Here is a 16,269-nt window from a genome sequence, read left to right as displayed (position 1 = left end):
ATCTATACATTTATTGCTTTACTCTTGTAGAAAAAAAACACCATTTGTCTCTCTCCATTGCTTTTACTCTATGTCTAATCCTTTACCTTTCTCAACATATCCTCTACCCCCACTCTCTGACTCACCCCAAACCTCATTTCACTACTATGATCTCCCAAATAACCCTTTCTTAATTCTTCCTTAATGTATCCCTCCATTGACTCACCCCAAACCTCATCATTCTACTATGATCTCCCAAATAACACTTTCCATGTTCTTCCCTCCTCTATCCCTCCGTTATCCTATTCAACACAACTAAATGACTCACAGGTCCACCATTCAGATTAACTCATACTTCCCTATACTAATCCACCACTAATGCTTTTTGGGTTCTGGAGAAGTGTGCTACTCGCCGAAAAGTGTGTTGATGCCTCGTCACGGATAGTAAGTGCTATATAAATACAATTACAGTTTGCAAAAGGGAATGAGAATCATGTTGGCAGCCTCAGGGGGAAGAAGATTCCAAGACCCAAAACTTTTTTTTAAACAATAACTTGTTCCTTTAAGAAACACAAACTGCTTTGAGAATGCAGTCATAGAGATGATTGCCTGCTTTGCCTTGCAGGCCACTATTTCTGTGATTATAGACAATCACAGTCACAAATTGGCAACTGGCCAATGAATATTAATTAAGCAGGTCTTTCTGCAACACCCTAAGAGTCAGTATTTTGTAAACTGACCAAACAGTACATATGTCGGTTTGCAAAGTACTATTCCATTTGCAAAATGTGTGTGGAGAATTTGCAACCACTTTTTGCATATGAAATAATACATCAGGACACAAACTTTCATAAAAGATGGATGCCAATTGTGTTCACTCTTCATTTGCAGTTCTACCCAATTTAAGTACCTGCTCAAATCTGCAAAAGGCATAATAAAACAAAATGTAAGCTGTTTAGACAGCAGCTGGGTAAATAGTGAAGTTCTTCTGCTATTTGCATGGCTACTGGCTAAGTTGTGCATACTGTCTACTGTGTATCTATCTAACCACCAGGTAAATAATGACATTTCTTTTCAAGTCATTGGGAAGGCCACCAGCAATACAGTACGTCATTTGTGCTATTTAGCCAGCTGCTGGGTAAATATTAAAATGTCTTTGCTACTTGCGAGGTCACTGGTCAAATAATATAAAATGTCAGCTGTTTAACCAGAAGCAACATCATAAATAATTAAGTGAATTTACCATTTGCATTGCTGTTTGCTAAAATTGTACATTAATGTGTTGACCCACATAAGTTCAAGAAATATAGAATTTGTAGAATTTTTGCCACCCTTTTATCCCGATCTTAAAAGAATTTACCTTAGTTATATGGAGTACAAGTTCTTATGCAAAAGAAGTATATGCATAGAAATCACAACTTGCTAAATGGGGTATTGAGCTCTTGTTAAAGATGAAACCTAACTACCCAGACATTCTTCTTCCTGTGAAAGACATTGTATAGAGGCCATCTAGATTAGATGCAATGCAGCAAGCTCATCTAAACCCCTTGGTCTTGTGTAGGATGGTAGGCCCTGAACATCAAAAATTCACAGGGCATTTAGGTATGAAAATTCACCTTGGAACAGATCAGAAAGGACAACGTAAGATTGATCTAGACAAGTTGCAAGAAGAATCAGACTGGAGTTGGCTTCCCACAATATTAGATAATAAGAAAAATAATTGACATAAAATTTCTCCTCCAACTTCTTCTGAACTTTTGAAAATACACTTGTGGGACAAAGGGGATGGTGTTGGGCTTACTGTTAGATGAGAAGCCAATAAAGTTTTGGCAAAAATATATCATCTTACTTTTACAAGAAGCTTGGTCTGAATCTTCATGCCTGTTAATAGGATACATTGAATATCAACTTCCTGCAGTAATAACATGTATGATTAAAAATTGGAATTTCTGGCAAAATGGGGCTCCTTTAATCCTTATGAATATTTACATTAATCCTCAAAACGCGATAAAAATGACTTTTTTAATAAAAATCTGAAGAGATAATCTGTGATTTAAAAATGCAGTATTGTGATTCCTACTGGCTCATGAATAGTGATATAAACCTATATTTAACACCTGCCTCAAAGAAATCAGACCTTGTAATAGTTAATAATCAATTATGGAATATTCCTTCTGCTGAATACCCTTTAATGAATAAAAAAGAGATAACTTAGCTAAACTATTTTTTGACCTGTTCCATTCCGCTGATATGAAAATTTTAAACGGGCGGTTTAAAGATGATCAGCCTACTGCTCCTACTCGCATCTCCACATGGACACGATCCCTTATAGACTATACATTAACAAGTGTGTATATCTTTAATGAAGCAAAGTCTTTTAAAATTGAAGCCTGAATGTAAAGCAATTGCTTTCCTCAGCTAATTACCATTAAAATGAGGGTTCTGCACAATGGGGGCACAGGGAGAGTACAAACCTAGGTCCATATTTAGCATTATTTCACACAGCTCAGCAAGACACCTTGCTGCTCTGAGCTACAAGAAAGGGAGAGGGCAGAATATGCCATGTCTATCAAAATATGCTGCATTCCTGCTTTCTGCTTGCGCTCATGCACAAGCGGCTGCCTAGCGCCAATGCAGTCACCCTTGCATCATGGGGCAAGGGTGCCTTCATTGCAGACAGGATTGTTTTTGTGCAGGAAGGGGCACTTTCCTGCACAAAACAATCCTCTGACGCTGTTGCCTCTCTTTACGTGTGATGCAGAATGCAGCACGTGTTAAAAGAAGAAGATTTAGGAGAAATAAAGGAAGTAAAGATATTTCTCCTCGTTACTCCTCACCTCCCCATGCTTCAACCATGGAACGCCTCCCTGGGGCAGAGTAATGCAATTTAGCTGCGTTACGTTACTCAAGATTTACCAAGCCGTGCACGGCCATGCAAGGTGGCCTTGTGTAGCTTGGTAAATATCATTTTAGGTTTTGCATCACCCTTGTGCGACCTTGCGTGGTGCAAGGGCGATGCAAAATGTTGACAAATATGCCCCCAAGTCAGTGCTTTAAAGTGGCCGGGACTCATACCGACACGTCTTATTTTTATCACTCTGAGTAACAGCACATCTCTGCCACCAAGCAGAGTACCAGTACACTGACAGACAAAGCGCCTCTGTAGCCCCGAGCTGAGCCACAGCTGAACTATTTGAGAGAGTAAGGCCCATTTAAGCCCTGTGCGCTGTCAGTCACATTCACACTATTGTGTGCTTTTGTGCACACACTGGAATCCAGGCAGCCCACTGACAGCTGCAATTAAGAAAGCCATGGGAGGTAAAGAGTTTTAAATGACTTTATTGCCACCTGAGTCTTTTGTGTGAGTGTCTGCTTGTGTCTGTGTGTTTGCTTGCTTCTGTGTGTTTGTGTGCGAGAGAAAAGCAAGAGGAAGAGGGAATCAGGACATTCACTGGAGGAATTTTAAAGGAAGTTTGTAAAATGCTTCGTGTGTGCATGTCTTCTCGTTTCTTTCCATGTATGTGTGCACTCTGGAATATATAAGTACTGTACCAAATGCAAGCAAAAAACAGTATTGCATTAAGAAACAAAATAAGTACATATTAACATATCATCGTATTTGGCCTTCATGTTGTGTAATGCATGAACTAAGTTCTTTAAATTAATACATTTCTCACGCTTTTTCGGTATGTCCTGCAACTGGAGTAGGAGTCATTATTATCTGCTGCTATTTCAGTCAGTTTCCAGTCAAACTGATTATTAACCAGATAGTGCCAATTGTGCTGCTGTTAACAGCTTGGATGCATTCATGGTTTGGGGGCTTCTTCCACTGTGATTTAGGGCGTCTTCCCAGCAAGTGTTAATATCACACTTTAGTAGCATTTGTAAATGTAAAAGGCCTTTCCTAATTCACCTTGTAAAGAAAGGCTGGCACCTACATCCAATCTTGGCTTTATCAGGCATTTTGGTCCACCGCTGCTGGGTGCTTTCAAATTCAGCAACGAGAGAAGAAAACTAAAGGCACTTTTAGTTAGTTCAATAAACTAACTCGGTCATACCAATCCCTTATACATTCACTACATCTGGCTAACAGTGAAAAGCTTTTCTGACTCGTGTAGAGGATAGACATGCTTCTACATCAGATGCAGTAAAACCTCGTAAACACTTAGGGGGTCATTATGACCCTGGCGGCTTGAGACCGCCAGGGGTAATGTGGCGTCCGTACCGGCAACAGGCTGGCGGTATGGAGACCCATATTACGACCGCGGCGGTAGCGCCGCGGTCGCACCGCCGGGGCCGGCGGTTTCCCGCTGTTTTAGCCCTGGCGGTGATAATCCGCCAGGGCAGCGCTGCAAGCAGCGCTGCTCTGGGGATTATGACTCCCCTACCGCCAGCCTGTTTCTGGTGGTTTGCACCGCCAGGAAGAGGCTGGCGGTAAGGGGAGTCCTGGGGCCCCTGCACTGCCCATGCCAATGGCATGGGCAGTGCAGGGGCCCCCTAACAGGGCCCCGTGCAGCTTTTCACTGTCTGCATAGCAGACAGTGAAAAGCGTGACGGGTGCTACTGCACCCGTCGCACGGCCGCAACACCGCCGGCTCCATTAGGAGCCGGCTCCTATGTTGCGGCCGCATCCCCGCTGGGCCGGCGGGCGTAAACTAGGTTTGCGCCCGCCGGCCCAGCGGGGATGTTGTAATGGGGTCCGTGGGAGTGCGGCCGCATTGGCGGCCGCACGGCGGTTACAAGCCCGCCAATGTTGTAATGACCCCATAAATGAGGTATATGGTCAATTCACTGTACATAATGTTGGTGCATTAGTAGCACTTTTCTCAATCAACAGTGCGGGCCCAGACCATATAACTAGAAAGTCATAGGCAATATCACTCACCATTATGGCAGTATCACAAAAACTGAGCCATGTATCACAAATCACACACCTGATATGACTTAGCACTTCTCCAACATACAGCAAAGACATACATTGTCACACTGTCATATCAACGTGCAATACACCACAGTGCTGGAATCACATAACTCTGGCCTACAAACACTGTCAAAACTTAGGCCCTAATTACAACATTGGCGGTATTGACCGCCTACTGCCACGGTGACTGCAGCCAACATACTGTTGCTGTGGCTACCAGCCTACCACCCGCATTATGACCGTAGACGGAATTCTGCTAGAAGGCTGGTGGAATACCGTCGACGTTCATGGCGGTGGACGGTGTGAGGTGGCGCTGCTGCATCAGCAGCGCCACACTAGCAAAACACCGCCGACCGTATAATGAGCAATGATACGGCCTGGCGGTGTTTTGCTGGCGGGCGCTGCTGCTGGCAGCAGTGCCACGTCCCGTCTCCTGCAAGGAAGTAAGTCGGGTTCTCCGACAGGAGAGGGGGTGGGGGTGTTGTGTGTGTGTGTGGGGGTGTTGTGTGTGGCGTGTGTGTGTCTGTTTTTGTATGCATGCATGCAGGTGTGAGTCGCATTGAATGAGTGCGTGAATGACTGAATGTGAGTGTACTTGTATGTTGTGTTGTGAATGCGTGTGTGTGACAATGTATGTTGGTGTGTGTTGCGGCATGTGGGTATGTATGTGTGCTTGCGTGGGTGGATGTGGGTATGCGTGTGTGTATGAGTGAGTATGTGTGCGCGTGTGGGTGTGTAAATGTGATGAGGGGCAGGAGAGGGAGGGGGAGGGCGGGGAGGGCTCTGGGGAAGGGGAGGGGGGCAGGGGAGACCCCTATCAGTGCCAGAGAAGGAATTCCATGGCACTGATAGTGCCTACCCCCATGGTTTTTCGTGGAGATACGCTTGCCACGAAAATCATGGCAGTAGGCGGGGTCATAATCCCGAGGGTGGGATTGTGATGGCCGCCTGGCTGGAGACCAAAGTCTCCAGCCCAGTGGCCATTACCACCCTGTCGGACGGAGTGGTACATTGATGGTTTGGCTTGAGCCAAACCACCAATGTCATAATTTGGGAAAAGGTACCGCCATCCTGTTGGCAGTACCTTTCCCTAAATTACCACCTACCGCCAGGGTTGTAATGAGCGCCTTAATATCATACACAGCGATGGCCAGTGTGCGCTGTTCAAAATCTGTCAATTTTTTTCTAAGGATCGTTTGGTATGGTATGGTCTGGTGTGGCCAGTGCATATAAATCATGAATATGCCGCTTACATGCTAGAGGAAATAAGGATGAGCCCTTAAAATGAAGAACATTTGAAAACTGTGATGCTGCTTGGGGGAGATGCCCGGGACTGCACAGGTATGAATTGGTGTGACCTAGCTAGACAGAACAAGTTGGGAAAGCAGTGATTGGTGAGTGGTTGTGTTTAAACTGCTCTGCACGAGCTGCACCCTCAATCTCATATAGTAGGGAGGATGGGTAGAAGGACCATGTCCACTCATATTACGGACCCTACTGTATACGTGGAAAAATATTTGGAATACTTAAAAGTTTTAGAGCCGTACATTGCAATAACTTTATTTTCTAAGCCTTCATCAGAATGAAGGAAGCATGAAAAAGTTAAAATATAATTTTAAGTTCACCACCTCCATCATGAGGTTTTGCATGATGCTTTTGAGAACAAAGTGTTGCTATTCATGAGCCCACCCTGACCTTTTCATTGTCTGTTCTCTGTGGGGAACAAAACATAGAAAAGATCTAAAACGACTGAGCCACTGTCAGACAGGGCTGAGCTGACTGGCACCAGATAGTAAACTGATGGTCCACTATTATTCAGTGCTGGCCTAAATCACAGCAGTAGCTCAAGAGCAGATATGAATGGCATAAAAACAAACTGTGTTGCGCCATGTGCACTTGTTACTAGCCTAGGACAACACAGCATGGGTCAAGATCACACAGTGCTGAGCCTATTTCACACACTATTGGGCCAAATCACCTATTCGCGGGCACCAGATCATACAGTACTGGATCAATATACATAATTTGTTCCTGTGTAAAGCACTGCCCCAAGTGTTGGACACTCAAATGGAAAAGTTAAAATGGCAAGAAATGTTTTTAGTTCAAATAAAGCAATACTCTGTTGAGTTTTTAAACTCATGGTATGCACCCAAAGATTGACTGGCTATAGTCATAGGGAGGGTAGCCTGCAAGGGACAGCACACCACCATCCATATGACTTAATTCCATATGAATTCCACATGTTTTTAAAAACAAATAAAGCAGTCCATGTTCTTAAAAGGAACCAGTCCTCCGTCACTTGTCATAGAGTGGGAGCACTATGGAGGCATGAGAATAGGTGTAAGATACCGGATCTACACCTTGATGAATGTGTGACTACAGGTGAGGTCCCCCTCATAGTGACTAATGAAGTTTCTCCCTGATGAGTGTCAACAAGGACTAGGTAAGAATCAGTCTTACCTTTATGCATGATTTCCACATGTATGACAAGCAGTAGGGACCTTGTGATGGCCGTGCCCCGATGAAGGCCCAGAACCATGTTCCTGGAAGCAATATTTTTCTTGCCAGGCAGGTATTCTCTTTTTTCATGAACCAAAACATGTTGCCATTAACTTATGTGGGGGTGTGGTGAATTCTCATCAATCTTAGACACCCCTTTAAGGTCGCTCGTGAGATTGGAGCAACCAGTTTTCAATCCTACCATATGTGCTCCAACTAATAAAGGAGACATCCAGGGTACACACAGAGGCAATATTTTATTATACTAACATCTGGCTCTCTACATTTACCAGGACATACTTTATTCTGAGCCCCTTTTCCCAACAAAAAGATTTTTTGAGTTAAAGTTGAGAACGCAGAGTTAGTACCATCTTAACCCGACGGGGCGGACTAGCCAAGGATGAAGCATGCCACGATCATGTGGGTGAAATTAATTAAACTGAATGTCATTGGAATCTGAATGTATATTCCTAGTAAATCAGAGAAAGCCATATAGGCTTCAAAGACGCATAAAAAAGAAACTGACTGAGATATTTTATTCACTGACTTTATTGCAAATATTGTAGTAAATAAGACCCTGAATAAACAGAGATGTTTTGTTACACCTACAGAGTGATCATTTCGCAATTCCACTTTTATAGTTCTTTCCAGACAGGGGATGTGTATCCACTGTTTAGATTGCAGAACTGATTTGGGTTGGTTCTCTTTCAAATGTCATTTTCTGGCTCTAGCTCAGACACAGCCTTTGTGCCAGGCGATGGCGAAGTAGAAATAATGCTGGCTTCAACTAGGAGTATCCAAAACAAAGATACAATGAAGTTTGAGATCTCAGCACATGCATGTCATCTGCCTTCCTGAGCAGTCATCAGGTACAAAAAACATGGCACTTTGGGCCTCATTTACAAGAGGGCTCACATGTTAAAAAGCCCTGTGTCAGTTTAAAGCCTGCTCTGAGCAGGCATTACATTTTTGACAAAGTGAAGTCGCAGAAAGATGCAGTGAAATCTAGTAAATTTCACTGTGCCAGTTCTGCATGGCTTTTTGTCCAGGAACACCTAGCTTGCATACATTATACCTGGCGCTGGTATAATGTGGCACAAGGCTTTACAAACTGGTGCAATGGTCCCATTGCTCCAGTTTGTAAATGTGGTGCAGTAGGGTACTCATTGAACCATCACAGCATCAAAAAAACATGATGCTACGGTCGCGCAAGGGGCTTGTAAATAAGCCCCATTGTCAATATTAACAAGAGAAAACTGTAACCTACCCTTCACTCCTACCATCTACGCTATGTTCTCACTCAGGAAGAACTAATAAGAGCCCTTTGCTAACTAGGACTTCACTGAATTTCTGTGGGTAACATTTCTCACTCTCTCACTTCAGTTCTGTGTCGCTATCCACCAGCCACAGGGATGCAGTCAATACACTTGCACTGTCTAAGGAAGATTTATCTACTCCACAACATTTGTGTCAAAGTAAGCCAGGGGCAATCCAAGGTACATCCCACTGGTCCCAGCACTGAGACTTTCACCACACATGGAGTCTTACTACTACACATTTGCTGCATATCCAATGGGAGTTAGACATTCTTTACATCCAGTGCCTCTTTGCTTGCTTTCCAAACACTTCCGCTACATATGTATCTCGACCACCCCTCATATAGCTCTCAGAGTTTTACGATAAACTTGTCTTTGCTGAGGCAATCACTAATGTCATTGTTCCCAGTGCTATCACTGCTGACAATCAGAGTCCTTTGTTACTCAGAATCCCTAATGGGCCATCTGACATAAACTTTCTGGAGTCTCCCCCTCTCCTACTCATTTGAGCCTTCTTTTGATCCTGAAATCCTCTTTACTGATTGCCATTGCCCTTGGGCCCTTTGTTAGATATTAACCATTTGTGCTGACTTCAGCCATCTGAGTTACTCATACCCTTTCTGCCATCCCTAACAAACTGCCCACCTTTTCACCCTTCCACCTTTAGGCCCCTTTGCCAAGTTTCAATTCCTGTGTCCTCTGATCCGTACTATACTGTGCCAGCTTGCACAGTATCTGCTATTACTCAGAGGTCAGAGTGTAAGAGTCCAGGCTTTTCATTCACTTTGCATGCTCTGATTTTCAGAAAATACTCACTAGTTCTATAACTTGGCTGAAAAGTGTAGGGTTTTTAGGGGTGAAAGGCATAAGAAGCATGAAGAAGAACAATTTACAAATGGATGACCAAATACATGTGGCCTAGAATCACATAGTTGCCCTCCTGTTCTAGATCTTCTGCCTTCTCTTCTAGATCCTGCAGTGACTTTTGGTGTTGGTACTCCTCCTGGTCTTGTTTTAAGACCTCTTTTTCTGGGTTCTTTTTGTCCTCCTAGCCCTGGTCCAGCTAGTTCTGCTCACCCTGGTACTTGTTTCCTGAATCTGGGGCTCCTGGTTCTAGTCCTTCCTGACCTTTGCTTCTTGGCCCTGCTTCTGCCCCTTTCTTGCATTAGCCCTTTCTTGGTCTTCTGGTCTTGGTAGTACTGATCCTCCCCACCCTGATCCTACTGGTCTGCCGGATCCTTCTCCACCTAGTCCTGTTGTTGTCTTTCTCCTAGGTCTGGCACTCATAGTGTTCCTGGTTTGGGCCATTCTGATCTTCGTGCACTGGCCTCTGTCCTTGTGGTCCACCTGCTACTGTGTCTTCTGATCCAGGGATCCAGGGATCCTGGTCCTTATTAGGCCCTCTTGGGATAGACATGGGCATTTTAGTCCTGGCCCCATTGATCCTTGTGCCGCTGGTTGTCCTGGTCTTCCTGAATACCTCGCCAGCCTTGATTTGATAACCCAGTTCCTGGTCCTCCTCTAGTTGGTATTTCAGACCTTGGTGCCCTTGTTTCTCGCTTCTCTGGTCCTCCTAGCCCTATTCCTCGACCTACTTATCCTGATCCTTCTAGTCTACCTAATCCTCTCACTTGGTTGCTGATCCTAATGGGCCTATTCTACTTGCTCCTGCTCTGACTAGTTCTTATGGTCCTCCTCTATCCTGTCATTATACTTTTGGTCCACTCTGGTCCACTTTGGCGCATTCTTGGTCTACTTTGTCCTGATCCTCTTAGTTCAGGTCATCTGGTGCTTTCAGACTTGACTTGGTCATCATGGCTACTGTCATCCTGGACCTACTTTTCCATCTTGCCCTGGGTTTCCTTTTCCTGGCATGCCAGTTCCTGATACTCCTTCGCCTCTGTGACTTGATCTTCCTTTGCCCCTTGGTTGTTGTCCCACTGGTCTTTCTTGCCCTGGTCTTCTTAGCTCTTGTCCTGCTGCCTCTGGTTGCCGGGCCAGCTCCTCCCAATTCTCCAGGTCCTGTTCTCTTAGTCTTCCTCACTCTCAGTCTGGGTTGCCTAGCACTGGTCTTCCTATTCCTGGTTCTGATAGTTCTTGTTGTCTTCAAGGTTTTGGCCCCACTAAACTTGATCTCATTGTTTCTGGTCCTCCTTGTTTGGGACGTTATATGCCCAGTCCTCTTGGTCCTGGTCCTCCCGGCAGCCATCTTGGTTCTTCCAGGCCCTTTTCTCTTAGCTCTTCCTGTCACTTCATGGTACTCTTGCCCCTCATTCCTTTGACCTCATCTTTTTGATCCTTCACACCTTGCTCATCCAATGTCTTGTACACCAGCTCCTAGTCCTGCTGGTTCTCTTGATCCACCTGGCCTTGTGTGTCCTGTTCCTCTTAGCCCTCCTGTTTGTTTTGTCCTGGTCCTCCTGGCCCTATGCCTTCTCCTCATGGTACTTCTGGCATAGCACACACTTGTCTGGGCCATTTGGTCCTGGTTCTCTTGGCTGGGGTCCTTCTGAGTCTGGTCATTTTGTCCCTGACCCCCCTGGCCATTCATCCCTTTGATCTTACTGGCTCTGGCTGTTCTGGTCCTCCTGATCTTCCTTACTGTGGTCCTGTTACCCCCGTCTTTGTGTTCCACTTGGTACTCTAGTCATTAGTCCTTGGGCCCCTAGCACTCCCAGACCATTATCCAATCCTCTTGGTCCTGATCCTTCTAATCCTCCTTGTTCTAGTTCTGGTTCCCCTCGTATCATTTGCACTGGCCTCTTTGTTTTCCTTACTTATTCTGTTCCCCTTGCCCTACTGGCCATAATCCTCATGCTCCTTATTTTACTAGTGTTCTTAGATCTGATCCTCTTGACCCTGGGCCTCCTGCTGCTTGCCCTCGTGGTTCTACACCAATGGACCATGGTCCTTCTTGTTCTTGTCCTCCTGTGTCTGGCAATCCTGTACCTCATCTTCCTGGCCATCCTCTTTCTATCCTTGTGGCCTGGACCTCCTGGCTGTGGTCATCTGGTTCCTGATGTCCCTGGTCCTGATACTTCTTTTTCTCCACACAAGGCCCCCCTTGGTCCTTTTACTCAAGGTTCTGATCCTCTTTGCCCTGATCTTCTTGGCCCTCCTGGTCCTCTGCTTGCTGATCCTCTTAGAACTTTTCCTCCTGCCGCTGGTTGCCTGTGTCCCTGGTCTCAACTCCCAGGTCCTTTAAGCTATGGTCGTCCTACTCCTGTTTCCATACTCCTTTCCTTCTCAAGTTTCTGTGCCCAATGGCCTGGATCCTCTTGGTCCCGCTCCTAATAGTGTGGGTTCTCCTAGTACAGGTCCACCAGCTATCATGAACTTGGTTTCCTTGCTCTTGATCATCCTGGTCCTTATTGCTCTATTGTGCTGGTTATAATAAACTTAAATCTTTTGGCAATCCTGTCCATCTTGATCCCCCTAGTCTTGACACATCTAGCCCTGTTCCTTTCTGATCCCCTTGACCATGGTCACCCTGGATCTCTTAGCCCTGGTACCGGCCCTATTGATCCCCTTGGTCGATCTGGCCTCTTGTGCCCTGGCCCCCCTTAGTCGTTTTCCTCCCAGTTTGGGTTGTCTTGGTCATCCAGGATCAGTTTCTTATTAAAAAAACAAAGGGTTGTGGGGAGTTCATAGTTAAACACGATGCACCAATACCACAGACTATATTTTTCTATAATTTGAAAGTATATCTGAAGAGTATAGTTCTCCAATTTGTAACACATCTGTTCAGTATATATATGTAATGCGAAGCAGTGTTCATAGATTCTTACAGAAGTCGTCCATAAGAGCATAATACAACATGTGAGTTATCACCAAGAATTAAATGAATACACAAAGATTTTGAAATAATACACACACTGAAGTTGCCAACGTGTGCTTCTCGGACCTTCATCCGCTTCTTCAAGGCTGAAAGAACATACATAAAGAAATACAGTTCAGTCATAGATATTAAAGTTCAAGCATGTCAAAAAAATACAACATGCACAATTAGTTGAATACTCACTTCAGAGCTAGCATAATATATTTCCAGCACTCAGGATATGTGGTTCAACAAACAGGACATGCAAGTTCAAGGGGCAATGAAAGGAAATCTGAACATTAGGCATTCAAGGACCCACACTGTAAACAAAAACCCTTTATACAATCATAAGAATAACATTAATATTTCAAAGATCACTACTAAAGAGTGAATGCTGTGAAGAAAAATGGTGAAGAGCAATGGTTGAAGATGTCAGGGGTATGCACCAACCTCTTAGTAGATGAAGTCCACTTCATGCATCAAACATTTTACCTTAAAGAATTTTTAGGAGAGTGACACACACATAACTTTGTTTTCAGTATCATTTGTATGACTTTCAGCACAAGATGTGATGCAGCTCTATTTGTAGCTCAGTATACCAGTGATCCTGTTAAGTTACATTTAATCTCTGAGCACAATGTGATGTGCATGTCACTCTACGGGCTTCCATGGCTCTGGTTGCCTAGGTCTCCTGGTGGTCCACATCCTGGCTCTTACACTCCTACCAGTCAACCTCCTCCTACTGATCCTACTCCTTCTTTCCCCAGGCCCCCTCGACATTGGCTTTAGCCAGGTACAGCATCCAAGTCAGTATCTCAGATTTGTTTTTGACTTCCAGGTTTCATTTGCTGAGACAGCACTTTCAAGAACAGGAACTAGGACACAGTAGAGACAGAACCTTGCCCAAGTAAAACACTGCTTAGCATGTTAAAAAACTAACCTTCCCATGATACATTGGGCAAGTGAATAAAATATCAGTGTGGCTGAAGGGTCACTCATGACATGGGACCAATAAGCATCCATGTCTAAAACCCACTCTGCTGGGTGAATAGTATAAAAAGTGTGTTTATTCAGCAGTCAGCTGAGTGAATATAGACTGTTCCTGTGAATTAGCCATATGCAATCCTTACCTGTCTCCTGCCTCCTACTCTGCCATCCTGGGGGAGGTCCTGACTACTAAATTATGAAATATCTGACATTTAAAGCATTGACAGGGACTGCAGTCAAGGCGGTTCCTACCAATATATTATAACTTTGACATATGGCTCTGTCAAACATGATGGGATTTATTTTTGAAAATTATAAAAAAACAATGCCCCTCTTGCCATGACACTGCCTCTGACCAGGATTTTGCTGGTGCTGACTTGCAGTGAAAACTGACCTCTAAGTCCGTCCGTCTAAATTAGGTGGGTGGACCTAAAGGTCAGTGTGCGATGGCCCTTCCTCCATCAGACCATCGAAGTGGTGTAACCACAGCGGAAAAAGAATAGTCTCTGCCGTTGTTACACCAGAGGTCCACCTGCATGTAAATTGGGTGAATGGACCATTATGTTGGTGGGAAGGGTACTCCATCACCGTTACTATCGCGTACGCTTTCCGCCAACATATAAATTAGGCCCTAAGTCAGAAAAAAGAGAGCGCAGACAGACACATAGATAACCAACCATCCTTTCTATGATAAAAAGCCACAATAAAGAAAAAAGCCACACAAAAAAACAAAAGTGGTATATCAATGAAATTTCTCAGAAATGTTGTAATATTGGCAACAATACATTCCAGTAATTTATAAACTAACCTTTTTAAGTTATGTTCTGTCCCTTGCTTGCAGATGTAAAAAGTGTGACCCAGAAGAAATCGTACTGGGTGGCGAGATAGTAATGGCTAGCCGGAGCAACTGCAGTGCCTCTGAAGATGTGTGTTACACCTACGACAGGAATAAGTGCTACACGAGTGACATCAAGTACACCTATGAAGGGCAGACCAAAATGTTGAAAGTACCCCTGACATCTGAGTCTTGCTATGAATAAAGAACTACCATGATGTTGTGCAAGATGGATGGATGAAATGATTCTACGTGAAACACCAAATGTTACGTTCTCATAGCGTAATCCCATCTATTATTTCAGACCAAAAAGTCAGATTATGTAGTTTGTTTATATTAGCTTCGACTAAGTCTGTGTTAAGGCAGCATCACATCCATTTTCAGTTAAACCTTTAGGATTTTATATTGTTAAAAGATTCTTGAAATTTCAAATTATAAACCCCCTCTTAGACAAACACCAAAGAAAGAAGAGAAATTAAGAAAATAAAGTCTTAATATTGCGTTTCTGTCAGTAATTCCTATTTATTGGTCTTAATTCATTGAGTGTGTTTTCACAAAAGTATTTATAATTCTTCTACCATCATTCTATACTTAATGAATCATTGTATCTATGACAATACTGTTGTTGTGCCAAAAGTTGTACAAAGTGTTACAAGTCATGTTTAGAATGGTTTAAGGGGAATTAGGAATAATATTGTGAAAATAAAATATGCCCAATGAGTTGCAATTGAATTAAAGCCCAACAAATCAGAACTAAGGACGTAAACAGTACTAAGCCTTTGGTTGTGGTGTCCATTATCTCCTTTGGATTTGTGACACAAGAAAGACAACTGGTATCTTTTGAGTGCTCCAGGCACCGGACAGCATTCCCTCCATACTTACCTCATTAAGGGCCTGATTAACAGCGGTAAATTTACAGTTTAGTGTAAGTTTGCCTTTTTTGCTATTAGGAACAAAAGGCCTGGCCTGTCTTTTCATGTGGGAAGTCTCCGGTATGAGTGGGGATACTTCAAAGTTTTAAAGATATTATTAATATATTTTGTTTGTGAATAGCAAACACATGGTAAACTTACTCTAAAGGTATTTTTACCTTTGTGAACCAGGCCCTAACTGTATTTTATGTGCCTCTTGTGCGCCAAAAAATTTCCAAATTTGGCTTCTAGCTTAAGCCTCTTCACAATGGCACCAACTATAAACAGTTTTATCTTCTGCATTTCATTTCACATATACCGTTTTTACTTGCTCTGACTTCTATGCACAGCTTTCATGGCTACTTCATTCTTTTAATTTTAATGCCTCGACATATGTCATGTTCAATAATGAATTGTGCTTATGCTAGGGCCCGTCCCAGTCTTACAACTAAACAACAGAAATGGCAGGAGGGCCAGTTCTGCTACTGTACAGTCCTTTCACAGTTTTTCAGGTTTAATCGTTGCTCTTTAATTCTTCTTCTACCTTTTGATTTTACTGTCCAGCTGGCTGTCAAATTACTGTCAGCTTCTTGTTTTGCAGCTGGAAATTATGCATTAAATGAATTACATCAAGAGGTCATTCTTTTCTATTTTTCAGGAAAGAGAAATGCGTTTTCACCCAAAACCTTACCCTCACCAGGATTCTCTACTGGGCTGGATTATCTTTTATATTTCTCATCTCAAATGTTTGGTTTGCAGCATGTTTTTATATTACAGTTAGGAATGTTACGTAGGTACAAGTATCACGGAATAGGACGCTTTTGTGCAGTCAAACCATGTTCACTTCAAAAATGCATTTTTGGTACTGTGCAGCTACTGAATTGATTTTCATTGTCAACTTAATGTGTATCCCATTGCTTCGTCCTCCATGGAGTATATTTGCACTATAAGGACCATTTTAAGGCGGTTTGGCATCCAAAACAAAATACTGAAATGAGCCACCT

General features: G+C 43.5%; 1 protein-coding gene across 1 annotated transcript in view; it reads left to right on the top strand.

The window, feature by feature from the left end:
* JCHAIN (joining chain of multimeric IgA and IgM) overlaps positions 1 to 14,860 on the top strand; it is a 50,783-nt gene extending 35,923 nt beyond the window's left edge. Inside the window, exon 4 of the mRNA XM_069236851.1 lies at positions 14,361 to 14,860. Coding sequence (XP_069092952.1) covers positions 14,361 to 14,559 — 199 coding nt within the window. The 3' untranslated portion in view covers positions 14,560 to 14,860. The remainder of the gene's footprint in view (positions 1 to 14,360) is intronic.
* Positions 14,861 to 16,269: the final 1,409 nt, after the last annotated feature.

This window comes from Pleurodeles waltl, chromosome 1_2, assembly GCF_031143425.1.
Source record: "Pleurodeles waltl isolate 20211129_DDA chromosome 1_2, aPleWal1.hap1.20221129, whole genome shotgun sequence".
Lineage (NCBI taxonomy): Eukaryota > Metazoa > Chordata > Amphibia > Caudata > Salamandridae > Pleurodeles > Pleurodeles waltl.
The sequence above is the reverse complement of the archived record's forward strand: the minus strand, read 5'-3'. Positions and strand labels throughout refer to the sequence as shown.